Source organism: Argentina silus (genome assembly GCF_951799395.1).
Source record: "Argentina silus genome assembly, chromosome: 7".
Taxonomy (NCBI): Eukaryota; Metazoa; Chordata; class Actinopteri; order Argentiniformes; family Argentinidae; genus Argentina; species Argentina silus.
Window position 1 is genome coordinate 15676370 of NC_139661.1, and position 16471 is coordinate 15692840.

A 16471-nucleotide genomic window follows, 5' to 3' on the forward strand; every position below is an offset into this window, starting at 1 on the left:
TGCCAGTACAAAGATCTGCTCTGAATCTGAAGTGTTTCTCGCTTCATTAAAGCAATCAAAAAGTCTACAGTGCGACAATTCAATAGCAAGGCCATCAAGTGCTTTCAGATGCTATGATGGCGGTCATTAGTTAAACTGACTGAGCATTTTACACTCACTGAGCATTTTATGAGGAACACCTGTACACCTTCTCATGGTGGAGGTGGTGTAATGCTGTGGGGGATGTTTTCTTGGCACACTTTGGGCCCGTTAATACCAATCAATTATCGCTTGAATACCACAACCAATTTGAGTATTGTTGCTGACCTTCATGGCCACAATTTACCCATCTTCTAATGGCTACTTCCAGCATGATAATGCACCATGTCACAAAGCAAAAGTCATCTCAAAATGGTTTCATGGACATGACAATGAGTTCAGTGTTCTTCAGTGGCCTTCCCAGTCACCGGATCTGAATCCAATAGAACACCTTTGGGATGTGGTAGAACGGGAGATTCACAGCTTGAAAGTGCACCTGAAAAATCTGCAGGAATTGCGTGATGCAATCACGTCATCATGGACCAGAATCTCAAAGGAATGTTTCCAACATGTTGTGGAATCAATGCCACAAAGAATTGAGGCTGTTTTGAGAGAATAAGGGAGGCCCTGCCCAGTATTAGTATAGTGTTCCTAATAAAGTGTTCAGTGAGTATATGTTTCGTATTATGAAAAGGAGGGATGACCACCGATGATGTGTGGTTGTTTCTCTTTGTGCTCTCGTCTTGTAAGTGTCTGTACTTGCAAGTTCTGTCCATGATTCCATCTCATATTGTCTGTTTTCTCTAGTATTAAAACTCTGTTTCTGTGCGGCATCCGATGCTCTATAGCTGTTGTGTTTCTCAAGCAAACTGCCTTCCTATTTGGACCTACCAGTGACTTGGATTTGTCCAGTCATATTAATCTTTGGTTTAATGAATATTGTGTCATCATTTAAATTTTTCTTTATCAGGATGTTAACATATTTTTCTCTCTTTGTTTATTTCTCCCTGCTTCCTCCCTGACCTCTCTCTCCCACTCCCCTCCTCCCCCTCTCCTCTCTTCCTCTTCAGCGTGTGGGGGGGGCTACGCGGAGCCAGATGTGACCCAGTGTACCCCCCACCAGTGTTTCCAAAGCTCCGCCCCCCACTACGCAGAGACGGACATCGTCAGCCTGCAGGGCGTCACGGGCAGCAACATGTACGCCGTGCCCGCCATCACTGTCGACTCGCTCACACGCAAGGACATCTCCGTGGCGGAGTTCCCCCGACACAGGCTGCTGTTCAGGGAGAAGCTGGGAGAGGGCCAGTTTGGGGAGGTGAGGGAGGCCTCCATGCCAGACCTGTGTCGAAATGTTGATATTTTGAGTGTTTGTTTGGGTGTTCCAGATGGGCACAAAGTGATATCAAAACAGATGTGAAGATTCCTTCTAGCTGGGGTTCATAATAAAAGTAACCCCCCCCGCTATTCAACCCCATTTTCCAGGTGCACCTGTGTGAGGCGGAGGGTCTCCCAGAGTTCCTGGGGGAGGGCGCCCCCCTCCCTGACAGAGATGGCCGCCCCGTCCTGGTGGCGGTGAAGCAGCTGAGGGCAGACGCCACCAACAATGCCAGGTGGGCGGTCCTCACCGTCAGCTGTTGTGTTCTTGCTAATATGACCACCATGATAGGCTCCATAGAGGGTGGGATTTAGTCCAGGACTAGGCTTAATCTGTGTCTGGGATACCAGATTTATTGGCCTTTAGGGGTGATATCCTGGACACAGATTAATCTTAGTCCTGGACTAAATCATACTTCCACTGAAATCACACTTCTCCATTGCAGTCTAGGATTAGGCTTAATCTGTGTGTGGGAAACGGATCCATAGGGTTCAGGAATGCAGGCCATGTAACCCCACAGTGGTCCACCTCAGCTGGTCAAACCGTACCTGTTCTGATCTCTACCTCTACCTCCACTCCCCTTAAGGAACAACTTCCTGAAGGAGATCAAGATCATGTCGCGTCTGAACGACCCCAACATCATCCAGCTGCTGTGTGTGTGTGTGAGCTCTGACCCTCTGTGCATGGTCACAGAGTACATGGAGAACGGAGACCTCAACATGTTCCTGTCCCAGAGAGAGATCGAGAGCACGCTCACACATGCCAACAACATACCCTCTGTCAGGTGAGAATACACACCTGTCATACTAACTACCCCTACTCAAACCTTGACTCCACCCTACCATGTCCCACCGACACCAACAAAAAATCTGCCTTACCACCCATGTTCTCCCTCCCTGAAACTGTACTCTCTATGAGACTAATGTAGTAATTACCCTCTCCTACATTATCACTTAACACAGTGGATCTCTTTCTCTCTCTCTCTATCTCTCTCCGTTCATCTGTCTTTCCCTCCCTCTAGTTTGTCCGACCTCCTCCACATGTCGGTCCAGATCTCGTCTGGGATGCGCTACCTGGCGTCCCTGAACTTCGTCCACAGAGACCTGGCCACGCGGAACTGTCTGCTGGACCGCCGGCTCACCATCAAGGTTGCCGACTTCGGCATGAGCCGCAACCTGTACAGCAGCGACTACTACCGGATCCAGGGCCGCGCTGTGCTGCCCATTCGCTGGATGGCCTGGGAGAGCATTCTACTGGTGAGTATGGATTAGTGGAGAGAGGGATAGGAGGAGAGGGAGTGTGTGTGTGTGTGTGTGTGTGTGTGTGTGTGTGTGTGTGTGTGTGTGTGTCTACCTGATTGACTGCCTGCCTGCCTGTCTGTTTGTGTGTGTGTGTGTGTGTGTGTGTGTGTGTGTGTGTGTGTGTGTGTGTGTGTGTGTGTGTGTGTGCGCGCGCGACAAGCAAATGCAATTTCCTGGGACACAGTTTGTGTGTGTGTGTGTGTGTGTGCGTAAGCATGACCCCTAACACCTGCGTGTTCCCCCCAGGGTAAATTCACCACGGCCAGTGATGTGTGGGCATTCGGGGTCACTCTGTGGGAGATCTTCACCCTGTGTAAGGAGCAGCCCTACAGTCTACTCTCAGATGAACAGGTCATCGAAAACACTGGCGAGTTCTTCAGAACCCAGGGCAGACAGGTAAGGCACCTGACCAGTGTTTAACATTCACCTGTGCCTCATATATTCAAACAAAGATGCTTGATAAGAACACTCATTATACTTAACCCACTATTTAAACGTATTCCACTATCATAAAAAGACTCTTCGACAGCATTCACTCAGACGGTCCTTTAGTTAAACGAGCACCTATGATCCGAGATTAATCAGAACTTCATTCTCCTTTCCCAGATCTTCCTCTTCGCCCCGCCTCTCTGTCCGCCCTCTCTATTTGAGCTGATGATGCGTTGCTGGGGGCGTGACATCTCCGACCGGCCCACCTTCGAGGGGCTGTTCCAGGCTTTACGACCGCACGTAGCCCTGTGAACTCTGAAACTGGACTGAAAAATCTGGCTGTACTGAGGAGGAGGGGGGGGTTCTTCTGAACCGAAATGATCCACTCTGAAACCCTGTGATTGGACGGAGAGACAGACGGAAAGACAGACAGATAGACAGACAGACAGACAGAGAGACAGACAGACAGATGGGGACAGAGAGGAAGATGCAACAACATTGTCACTCTGAGAAAGCGAGAGGGTGGATTGAGGGATGATGAACTTCAAGAAACGTTGGACGTTATTTTTCTTCTGAAAACATGGATTTGACTCACTTTCTCTTTGGTGACAGACTTTGCGCTTGCGAGATAAAAAAGCTCTTAACATTTGTGTCTCCTAGTCATTGGTGTCATGTAAACTGAATTCTGTCCTTTTATATGTGTGGTATTTTCACTTCGTTTTCACCTGGTACCAAAGAAAACGTTATTTTCCTTCATGTTTAGGCTTTTTTTAAAATAGTAAATCAACAACTGGACAAATGCTTTTGTCTCTGTGTGTGTCCTGTGTAAAGCACTGTTGCTTTGGTTATCGTCTCCTCTGTGCCCCATGTATCCGTGTTGCTTATTAACCCCACACTGGAGTTAGTTATGACTATCATGATGTTTTGTTTGTTTGATTGTTTTTTGAATATGAATGTTGTACAGGTCAGTTTGGATAAGGCCTTCTAAAGGGCTGAAGCACAACTACTGTCATACTGTAGCCAGGATAGATAGAACCCTTGCCACAATGGACTGATGATGATGATGATGATGATGATGATGATGACGAAGAGCAATGGAAAGCACTGTCCCCCTGCAGTTACCACAAGCTGTGCAGCCTTGTAAGGCTAAATGTTGTGGTTTTGAAATAGTTTGAGAGATTTTTCCTTTGGTGAGATCTCTGTTTCGAAGGCACATGCCCATGGGGAGGAAGATGGCATCATTTTGTTTGTGTAACCTTGTTTAAAGCACATTTTACTTTTGATATTTCATCATCTTATGCCCTTTTAATGTTCATTTAGGATATTGTGCATCCTCTGTTACCACGACGTTTGAGTGTGTGAACACGCATCAACTAGGCTGAGATCAAAGATCTTGAGACTGAATTCAACATTTATTTTGTTGTCATTGTTTATGTTATTAACATTGTACATGTTTTCTGTTGTTCACCTGTACTGTATCTCATGCTTATGTTATGGTGTGCGTGTGTGCCTGCGTATGTACTGTATGTGTGTGTGTGTGTGTGTGTGTGTGTGTGTGTGTGTGTGTGTGTGTGTGTGTGTGTGTGTCTCTGACATTCCTTGGAGCACTGGGATCTCATTGGGGTGGAAGTGGTTAAACTTGGAGTGTGTGTGTTGGACTTGGTCTGGATGCCCTGTTGTGCAATACAATCTGCAAAGCATGGAGAGATGGAGGGAGGGATGGATAGAGGGAGGGAGGGAGGGAAGGAGAGAGGGAGGGGGATTGTAAGGAAACCACTAAACTCAATCTCCCAGATGCCTTTGCTGAAGTGAGCCTTATCATGTTTGTATAGGTGTGGGAACGCGTACTGTGCAGTGGTAGTGTGTATGTGTGTGTGAATGCTGAAAGGGTGGTTATAATAACTGTTATTGATTAGTTATTGATTAGGTATCAGGTGGTGTCTGTAGAGGACACTCCATAATCTTATCTTCTCTTTTCTATTCATCACTTCTTCATGGTATACTCTCTTCTTTTCTTCCCATGCATACATCTGTGGCTGACTTGTACATAGTGTAGTCAGAGTAGAATTGTATAGTAATATATTGGGTGCTATGGAGACCATTCTAGCCCCATGATATTTCCATCTGTATCTCCTTCATTTTCTGTTTAGTTTCTTCTTTGTTTGTTTCTATAATAAAAACCAAACTTGACATACCGTGTCAGGCCTCGAGACTCTAATTTGATTCAGACGAACAGAAGATGTATTGTGTTAAACATTGATAGTCGTCATGGACTGTAGATAACAGTGCAACTATTGTTGAATTCAAATGCAAAGGAGAGGAGTGACAATAGGGGGCAGTATAATCTTGACAATGGAGAGAGCATCGTCAGATTATCCTCTTCTTCTGCCTCAGACTAACTGGAGTGAGGCAAGTTTCTATAGCCAGGATGTCTTGGCTTTATTCTGATATAGCTTCAGGCCTGATTGTTATCTAACAGGTTTACACACAAAAGGAGAGGATATTGTTTTAACAGTACATTTGGCAGTTGGGGGAAATTGTCAGTCTGTCTGCTTCACCTCGTCAGTTTGTAGTTAGTCTGTTATAGATAGATAGATAGAATGACGGGGGGCACTGAAGAGTTGTGAAGTGAGGAAATGGTGGGGCTGGAGGAGGAGGGGAATGGAGGGGCTGGAGGAGGAGGGGAATGGAGGGGAATGGAGGGGCTGGAGGAGGAGGGGAATGGAGGGGCTGGAGGAGGAGGGGAATGGAGATGCTGGAGGAGGAGGGGAATGGAGGGGCTGGAGGAGGAGGGGAATGGAGGGGAGTGTGTGTGAATGGAGTCGGAGGGGCTGGAGAGGGAGAGGGAAGGGAGAGTCATATCTAATTATGATAATTCATGTTTTCCTTCCAAGTCTGTGCAGATGTCGTCAAAACAAAATAACCGTTTGATGTGATCTGACTTGCTATATATATATATATATATATATATATATTTCATGTACAAAGAAAACAAATCCCACTATAATCTCTCTAACCATTTCCCAGTGCTAGGCTAACATTCCAACAGTAGCCTACGTGACAGACACTTATATAAGGTTGGTTCTTGGGCTAGGTTTCAGGCCAATTTGATGGTAATCATCTCTCCTCCACCGCAAACCTGTAATTACTCCAGAAGCCTCTACTCTTCCTGTTCAAAACCTCTAACTCTTCTTCAGCTCATTCTTCTCTGTAAGTGATCGGTCTAACAAAGTATTGTTTTCTGTGCGTTTATCATCACAGCGTGATCTAAGTCACGTCCACAAGCGAGAGCAGAGACTAGGGTTATTTAAGTTTGCTGAGACTACAGTGCTTTGTGATGGGAATAGGCCTACTACAGGGGAGGCTGGTGGTGGTAGAAATCGGAGGACGGGCTCATTGTAATCCATGAAACGGAATGAGGACAATACAGTGTACAATAAGCCTGTCCTCCTCCCCTGGAGTCAATAGGGTAATTTGTAAGTACCAGCCATTAGAAATCTATGACCCAGTCATCCTTCACCAGCCTCCCCTGGCCTCCAGTACTTCTGTCACAGTGAATTGTATCTAAATGTAATAGCGATTTGACCATCTCTCAAAGTTTGATGTGCTGTTTTTCAGAAAGACTATGTCAGAATCACCTCACTGAAGGGAGAAGCGTTTCATTCATAAACTACAACCCATAAAATACTGTATAGTATATGCTCACTCTGTAATTTGGGATTAGGCTTCTTATACCCATACCCAAAGGGTGTGTATACTAATTTTTACCAGATCACCCCTCCAGATTACCCTAGTGCCTTTATTACATTTACACTTACATGAGTCCTAATTAAACCAAATCGAAAAATGTTTTGTCATGTTCTTCCCTCCCTTCAGCTATTCACCCGCAATATGCAGTCTAATAAAGTTGCAGGGTTTAGATGTAGGCTACAGATAAACATCAGGAGGCCCTTTACTAAGCTCCACACGACAGGGAAAGTTGTTGTATCTGACAATAAGGCTCTTTGATGCTGCGTTGGCCAGCAGCCTGCACGTGCTGGGAGCCACGTAGCACAAACAAGCCAGCTCCGACTCTGGAACTGGGAGTGATGACCGTATTAAATTGAAGTACAGTAGAACAAGCACACTGCAATTATATACAGTATATACAGTATGCCACTTAGCAAATGATCCAACACATCCCTTCATTAAAGGGATAGTTCACCCAAATTACAAAATCCCATATTTGGTTCCTTACCCTGAAATGAGACATCAATCAACACTTTGGTTCTGTTTATCAGGGAACTGTAACTAACAGCTAATTGTTAGCATGTTTAGACAAACCCCAATGCAAGTCAATGGACCCTAACTTAGCATGTTTGAAATTTCAAATTCTCTGAAGAGACTCGATTACTTGATTTAAATGACTTTGAGATGATTTGAGCATGACATTTCAAACATGCTAATTTAGGGTCCATTGACTTGCATCGACTTGCAGACTTGAGATTGGTTAATTGAAGTTGATTGAAGTCTGTCTGTCGAGGGTTAGGAACCAATTATGTGATTTTGTAATTTGGGTGAACTATCCCTTTAACAGACTTAGACGGACAATGTCTCCTAAAATGATCTTCCTCAGGTCCCCGATGACATTCATATGGATAGAATAACCTTGAGATTCCCATCTATTTGATTTGATGACATACGCATTTATCTGATGTCATGTGACTGTCTCTTGCTCTACCCAGGAGTAGGCTAATGGTTGCAGGCGAATAGGATGGCCTTGAGGTAACTAGGATAGCCTGTAACTTCAAACATGTGTTTGATCTGTGTCTTCTGTAGTCCTATTTCACAACCTCTATAACCAAAAGGCTCGTAACTGGATCCAGTTTCACTGGAGTCACTGGGGTTTTGTTAGTTTCACTAGTTCTCTTGTGTTAGTTTCATGACGGGAGACAGTAACAGGGACCCCTGTCTGCCAGAGGGCTCCTGACGCTGGGACACAGCTGGTCTGGGGTCAGTTTGGTGTTACTGTAACTCCCTCCCCCACGCACACACGCGTGCACACACACACACACACACACACACACACACACACACACACACACACACACACACATGACCTTCTATTAATAGTATTGTGCTTATTGTCAGAGCTATACATGATACATACAGTATATATGTTTAAAATGTCTACATTTTATAAACAGGCCTAGGTGTGTGATCTAAACCGACACTTTACGGTGCAAAGCCTTCAGTTCACATGTTTTACCTGGCGGTGATAATGGTGAAAGCAATCTCTATTATGTCTCAGTGTCCCATGGTGGTTTATGTGTCCTGCCGGGGTATAGAAGCAGAGCTGCAGGGCCTGTGGCGAAATGGCTCATTACCGGGCTGATAAAAGTACCCAGGCCCACCTGGGACACCTGCAACTCATTCCCATGCGCCCGCGCTACATTGTATATGGAGAAGGAAATGCCTAACCTGCGATAAAGTGGGGTCCACTTTGATCTTTACACAGATGCTATTAAAAAGGGGGTTCTTGTTCAGTCGGCTCACATTTTCCAGGGAAAATGTGCAGGAGGCAATGTGGAGCTCTGAACATGTGCAGCTACTGTTGTATGTTCTGATTTGGGGAAGCAAATTTTGTCTGGTGGGTTTTTTTTGGTCGGTAAGCCACTAAAACAGAAACATGGGTGCTTTGTCATCGGCGCTGCCGCTGTACCTTTGAAGCATGGTTGCATTTAGTGTAAGGAAAGTGACCTGGGGGTTTGCGTTAGCTCCCCGGCCCTGAAGGTAGCAGTGGGCTGTATATTGTATACTGTGACTGGATATAATGTGTTGTTTATTAATTTAATTAACGAAGAGAGAGGTAGAAAAAAGGAGAGAGAAAGAGAGAGAGAGAGAGGGGGGGGGAGGGGGGTCGAGAGAGAGAGAAAGAGAGAGAGAGAGAAAGAAAATAGAGGATGATGGAGGTGGTGAGAGACAGAGAGAGAATCTGAATTTATTGACACCAGTGATTTGTGACAGAGAGAGAGAGAGAGAGAGAGAGAGAGAGAGAGAAAGAGAACGAGAGAGAGAGAGGAGTCATCTCTGACTATCTCTTTGTTCATTATGCTATGCAGCTATAATCCATGGATGATTGTTCAAAGTCAATGGCTAAGAAGTCAGGCAACGTAGATTAAGGAATGCTTTTTCGCAGTTAATAGTTTGCAGATGGTTCCCCTTGAGGGAATTCTGCTGAATATAAGCATCACTGGAACTTCTATATGATGCTCGTCGATGTATGAGAGCAACAACACCTCACTAACAGAGGCAACACTTTGTCGTGGGCCTATCTTTAGGTTTAAAACATGTTATTTAAGTAATACTGTTTGGTGACTGCAGACACTTGAAACTCAGAGAAGATTATGTACCATGCACCATGTGGGTGTTAGCAAGTTTCTCTTTTATGGTGTTTTTACTATAGGAAAACCTCCACACAAGCAAAGTGCTTAAATTTCAGCATATTACCCCCCCCCCCCCCCCCCCCCGAGTTCTCAATTGGAGATCAAAGAGGGAAATATGAAACTTATGAAAGGTAGATGAAGGTGTGTTGAATGGAAAAAAAAACATCTAAAGAAAAACAGGATATTACCAATAGTCTGCTGAAAAAACAAAACAATTATAATATAATGTTGTAATACATTCAATGATATAGCAGCAATAATTCCATATTACAAAATCAATTATGCAATCAAGTTTTATCAAAGTTTAAAACCTATAGGCTTCTGACCATCAAGGTTTAGCAACCATTCATTTGCTATGAAGCCAAATAGAAAAGCCAAGAACTGCTGGGAGAGCAAAAGAACACCACAAATGATACCTCTCTGAAAAGGGTGACAGAGAAAACAAGGATTGGGAGAAAACAACAAAGGGAGCTTACACAAAAGATCAAAACAAAAGTGACTGTCTCAACAAAGTGTCCTTAAAACCACCACTGAAAGATTAAATGTTTCCATCAATATATGTACTTTTTATATGTTGGGTATCTTACTATGATGAGCTATCAGCATTTATAAATCTTTTCCATATTCACCTAAAACGTTATAAGACCATTGCAGAGAGCATCATCTGCCAAACGTCCCTTTGTAACCCCTCCAGAAACGTTAAAACTCAAACCCCTCCTCTCCACACACCACTCACCAGCAAGCAAGCAAGATGTGAAACTGCTTGACCAGGGACCGCTCAATATGATGAAGATCTGACTTTGCTTCAGTCCGTGTACTGAGAAAACATTTTCTCGATTTACTTTTATGGTTAATTTATAACAAAAAACTGTCATTCATTATTAGAATGAAGGGACTTTCTTTTGATGCGTTTGTATTGTCATGTACACAATTATGTTTCCTTAGTTGTATTTTAGAAAAAGTTCTCAGTCAGGATGCGCCTCGGTCAGATGCTTTGAGGCAGGGTATGAGATGGCAACACAACGGGCAGGTGTTCAGCATACTCAGCCATGGTTCAGAATATCAGCCATCGGCCCGACGAGACCGACTAGAAAGCTCAGCTCAACGGAACCCGGTCGTTGTCCTTAGCAACAATAATGAGACGGCAGAGGGAGCGGGCGCGCACAGACGTCCTATGTCTCAAGGTTCTCCAAGGCGGCCCGCGCCCGGTGCGCAATTACGCACAGTGCGCCGAAGGCCTTCAAGACCTCAGGAGAACCGCGAGGCTGATCATGGATCGAATCTGACTGAGGAGAAACCTCAATCCACGAATCCGCCGCCTATGAGCAATATGAGACGGGAAGACGCGATGGTCGGCGATGATCCTTACAACCCGTACAAGTCCTCGAACTATAACCCCTATTATAACCACTATGACTCTTACTACAGACCCAGACCTAGAGCTAGGGCGAGACCTGGTTATGGAACAAGCTATTTTCAAAACGGTAAGAGAAATAGAGAATTTCCTTTCATCGTTATTCATCATATCCAACTTTGAAGGGTTTTTTTGTGCAAGATGTTTGTGGTGTGATCCTGAGAGAGAGAGCGGGAAATACATTCGGATATTAAAATATCAATAATAATGACTAATATGTGTTTACTTGTCTTTGCTCCATGACTGACCCCCAGGTCTGCCTGACTTGGTGCCGGACCCCTACTACGTCCAGGCGATGACCTACGTCCAGAGAGTCCCCATGTACAGTCTACGATGTGCCGCTGAGGAAAACTGCCTGGCAAGGTACTCTACTGTCCTACTGCAGTGTCACCTCGTCCATATAAGCCTGGAATAACGACTCAAACCTGGCCTTAGTGGGAGTGAATTTACTGAGTAAAGTATCTGTTATTATTTGATTTCAGCAAATCACACGGCTGCGAGGCGTAGCTCCGAATCAGAAACGTGTGGTGTGCAAGCACTGGGGGAGAAGTGCTGTGGGAGATGATTGATGCAAAGTAAACCCAAATGGCTATGCGCCGTCCGTTTTCGACGCTCTTTCTATTGTCTTAATGAAGGCCAAGTTTGACGTGTTGGTCCACCAGACCTTTCATGCATTTGGGCAGATTTGTCTGGTAATCAGACTATACTGCAGTGCAACTATAGACAGAGCATCTAATCTAGCTACAGTAGTAATATAATTTTGTATCCAACGATATACAAATGACATAGTCCTAATATATATGATCACTCTGTAATTTGGGATTAGGCTTCTTATACCCATACCCAAAGGGTGTGTATACTAGTTAGTTTTTTTTTTACCAGATTACCCTCTATCACCCCTCCAGATTACCCTAGTGACTTTATTACATTTACATTTACATTTATGGCATTTAGCAGGCGCCTTTATCCAAAGCGACTGACAACAAATACATTTGTTTAAGCAAGTGAATCATCTATCCATCAGTCATCATAAGATGAAGTAATCAATGCTCAGACCAGGGGCCATAGGCATTTTTGTATATATATATTTTTTTTTTATTATTACCAGGAAAGAAATGTATACAGGGGGGTAGTGGGGGTGAAGAGGTCTCAAGGGTTGGGGTTAAGGTTAGTACAGGGAGGGTAGTGGGGGTGAAGAGGTCTTTAGGAGGGACCGTTAAGATGTAGCCTGAAGAGATGGGTCTTCAATCTACGGCGGAAGATAGGTAGTGACTCTGCAGTCATGACAGCAGTGAGAAGCTCGTTCCACCACTGGGGCACCAGGACAGTGAAAAGCTGTGACCGGCTGCTGCATCCACGTAGGTGGTGCCAGGTGACCAGCCAAAGTGAAAGTGCGGAGTGATCGGGCAGGGGTTTGGGGGCTGACCATTGCTTGCAAGTACGGAGGGGCTGTTCCCTTTGCCACCCGGTAGGTGAGCACCAGGGTTTTAAATCGGATGTGAGCTGCTACCGGGAGCCAGTGAAGGGTGCGAAGGACTGCAACACAGTCTCCCAATTAAATTGTGTAGCTATACAAGATAGTATGCACATGTCTAAGCCTGTATGACATGTCTCTCCTCTCCTCTCCAGCTCTGCCAACAGCGTCCAGGACTACGACACGCGTGTGCTGCTGAGGTTCCCCGTGCGCGTGAAGAACCAGGGCACCGCTGACTTCCTGCCCAGTAGACCTCGCTATGCCTGGGAATGGCACAGCTGCCACCAGTGAGTAACAGTGTGTAACAACCCTGGCCTTAGCTCCCTGACCCTGACCCTGACCCTGACCCTGACCCTGACCCTGACCCTGACCCTGACCCTGACCGTAACCCTAAACCTAACACTAACCCTGACCCTGACCCTGACCCTGACCCTGACCCTGACCCTGACACTGACCCTGACCTTAACCCTAACACTGACCCTGACCCTGACCCTGACCGTAACTCTAACCCTAACCCTAACCCTAACCCTAACCCTGACCCTGACCCTGACCCTGACCCTGACCCTAACACTGACCATGACCTTGGCCCTAACCCTAACCATAACATTGACCCTGACCCTGACCCTGACCATAACCCTAACCCTAACCCTAACCCTAACCCTAACCGTAACCGTAACCGTAACCCTAACCATAACCCTAACCCTAACCCTAACCCTAACCCTAACCCTAACCCTAGCCTTAGCAGTGCAATGAGCCCGTCCTCCGATTTCTGCCTCCACCAGCCTCCCCTGGTACCAGTATTGAAAAGTATGTTCCTAGTATTGGGATGTGTGTGGTCTGTCCATTCATATGTACATGTTCCCTATTGCACCCCTCTTCTAGACACTTCCACAGCATGGATCAGTTTAGCCTGTACGAGCTGCTGGACGCGAGCACACAGAGTAGCGTTGCCGAGGGACACAAGGCCAGCTTCTGTCTGGAGGACACGTCATGTGACCCCGGCTACTACAGACGCTTCGCCTGCACCTCCCATACTCAGGTATAGTTGTACAGTATCACCCTCTACTATATCATCATCATCATTATCATCATCATTATCATCATCAATATCATCATCATCATCATCATCATCATCATCTCACTCTCTACTATATCATCATCATCATCATCATCATTATCATCATCATCTCATTCTCTACTATATTATCATCATCATCTCACTATATACTATATGTCACCAGTATATCACACAAAGCTTTATCATAAACATTCATTTAAATCTGAGAACTTTCCCCATTTAGAGGGTTAGGGTTGGGGTTTTGACTTTGCTTATGCTGTGGTGTATACTGTATTCTATCAGTTGTTGTTGTTGTTGTTGTTGTTATTGTTGTTGTTGTTGTTGTTGTTGTTGTTGTTGTTGTTGTCGTCATGGTCATGGTTGTACTGTTTGTGTCTGTAGGGACTGAGCCCAGGTTGCTATGACGTCTACAGTGGAGACATCGACTGCCAGTGGATCGATATCACTGATGTCAGCCCTGGAAAGTTCATCCTCAAGGTCTGTTGATCTTCAAGATATATTCAATGCTTTATTACCAAATTATGGGATGTCCTCCTTACATGACAGCTTATAAGTAACAAAACAACATATTCGTAAATTATTGTATCTTATTGTATTATCGATTTAATTTATAAACAGGCTCCAACTGACTTTAGATGGTACCTAAACCAATCATGTTTTGTGCTTGTTTTGTGTCTGTGTGTTGCAGATCACTGTAAACCCAGGGTTCCAAGTGCCAGAGTCCGACTTCACCAACAACATTATCCGTTGTGATGTTCAGTACAGGGGCACCTCTGCTGATGTGTCTGGGTGCAGAGTGTCATCGTGAGTGCCCCCTTCTGGTCACTGTAGGGAATAGCAAAACGCAGGACCAAACTACACTATGGGCCCCAATTTGCATGTGAAAAGATTGGTGAAATTGGGTCAAAATCGGTTATCTTTACCGTAATATTTGTGATAGACACAATTATAAATTATTCAGTGGGAGTTTTGAATACTGCGTCTAGCTTTTCCAGGATATGCAATGCATTTTCAGACTGATTACAAAGACTCTGATTGAATTAATTACAGTTTTCTCAAAACCGTTGTTAAAAACAATCTGCAATAAACAATCGTGCTGTAGAGTAAGACTAAGTTTTAAAGTATTTGTTGCTCTGTTCAGCACTGTTTGCTGAATCAAATTCAGGCCCCAAGTCTCTAAGCATTGTAAATACAAGAATACAATACAATACAACTCATTCACTATAACGTAATTAACACTGATTGTGATGTTTTTCCTGATATTTATCCAGGCACTAAGGAAGATGCCACTATAGGACTTGGATTTGAGACGACCAGCAAAACTGAGACTTCAGTCAACATGAACTGCCAACGAACAACAATGAAATAATCAAGATGTTGTATTATATTTATCGGTCTGAGTGTTCTGTGAAAGCAATTCAGTTGTGCTATTTTTTGTGCGTTCTTGATTTAGACAATATTATCCTCATCTTAATACCTACAGTATTCAGACTTTAGAGAGCAGTTGTGACAGGAGGAGGGTAGGAATAGTATGAGAGTCATAGATGAACTTTAGAACTAAACTACTAAGCTACTTACACTAATTCATAAACTTAGTTATTATTCGGTTGTGATTATTTAGCTGCTGTGATGCATTTAGGTTTTGTTTAGACATTGTTTTGTTTGGAAGTTATGACAAAGACAACAGCTGTTGTAATGTGTGTAGCTACAAGGACTGTGACCCAGGTGTTGCTGTTTCAAACCTACAATCATTTTAGTTGTTAAGATGGTGGTTTATTAATACTTGAGTTGTGTATGAAATACTGGTCCTTTGTTCAGAGACTTCAGGGATGGAATATTATTTGGGTCTATGAGAGGCCATTTACTTGGGTTTGTATATATAACGCAATGTATTATTGTATGCTTGTAATTCAACAGCAATTCTAATCATACATATTTGCTGAGCTTGTATATAGGCTCATGTTATCATAATGCATTGCAATACAATACTACTTCAATAAAGGGTGCATAATGTCAATTCACTCAATTGTGTCTAACTGTGTGTCTCAATTGTGTCTAACTGTACTTCACTCTGGCATTCACAACACTCTCAATTCTCATTCAAGCCTATCAGAGAGAATTGAAGACGGTAGATAGCTGGACATTGGTAATGTATGGCATTGGTCAAACAATTACAGATAATAGGTTTGCAGTATATGGCTATAACTCAAAACCATAGTTCTGCTAAGAAACAATGACTCAAATTCGTTTTTTTTTTTTAAAACGGACATAGATGACGGCATGTGTCTGTCATTTTAGGCTATATCACTATCAGTCTCTTTGGCCGTATCTCAAAAGTCTTTCCTTCCTTGCATCCTCTCTGCTTGCTTCCTTCTCCAAACACCTTGGAGGAGAATGTCTGACTCCATGACATTCTTCTCCAACGCGTGATCGGAAAGAGACGAGGAGAGCATGCAAGGAATCATGGAAAAACCTTAGAGTTTCAGTCTTTATAGTTTGAGAATAATGATCAATGACGTGTTTGACCGTATGATAATGGTGAAAATAGCACTTTGACGTAATTTTCTATTATTTCTGTAAATAATACATATATAATACAATAATACTAAAAAAATATATTGTAATATGCATTCAATATGCATGCAATTTTAGCAGTTAGATATGCTCATGAAATGATTCATATTCTAAGTGGAATTATCATCAAAGCTCACTGAAAATGATCTAAAAAATCATACACTATTCAATACAAATGTATGTAACATAATTAAACTATATTAAAATTAGGAACAAATAAATCAGTTGTAATAACCTGAAACCTTTGTCTATGTGCCTGAAGGAAATTACAGCATGATTCGGCTCTGCCGGAGAGCCCGTTACCGGTTTTGATTGAATATGATCCTGTGTTTTGTTCAATGACATAGAGGGATTTGCATAAACAAGCTAAAAGTTCACAAACT

At 43.8% G+C, this 16471-nt stretch overlaps 2 protein-coding genes across 2 annotated transcripts in view; both read left to right on the top strand.

Moving 5' to 3' along the window:
* Positions 1 to 4309, top strand: part of ddr2l (discoidin domain receptor family, member 2, like) — a 17515-nt gene extending 13206 nt beyond the window's left edge. The window contains exons 12-17 of the mRNA XM_083673416.1: positions 1089 to 1333; positions 1501 to 1628; positions 1980 to 2177; positions 2415 to 2649; positions 2941 to 3090; positions 3301 to 4309. Of these exons, the coding sequence (XP_083529542.1) occupies positions 1089 to 1333; positions 1501 to 1628; positions 1980 to 2177; positions 2415 to 2649; positions 2941 to 3090; positions 3301 to 3435 (1091 nt within the window). The 3' untranslated portion in view covers positions 3436 to 4309. The remainder of the gene's footprint in view (positions 1 to 1088; positions 1334 to 1500; positions 1629 to 1979; positions 2178 to 2414; positions 2650 to 2940; positions 3091 to 3300) is intronic.
* Positions 4310 to 10434: 6125 nt separating this feature from the next.
* Positions 10435 to 14322, top strand: lox (lysyl oxidase; the record flags this gene model as incomplete). The annotated part of the gene is made up of 6 exons (XM_083673962.1): positions 10435 to 11032; positions 11217 to 11325; positions 12592 to 12723; positions 13319 to 13475; positions 13896 to 13991; positions 14203 to 14322. 6 exons carry the CDS (start codon positions 10435 to 10437, stop codon positions 14320 to 14322), a joined length of 1212 nt encoding a protein of 403 aa, XP_083530088.1.
* Between the last annotated feature and the right edge of the window lie 2149 nt (positions 14323 to 16471).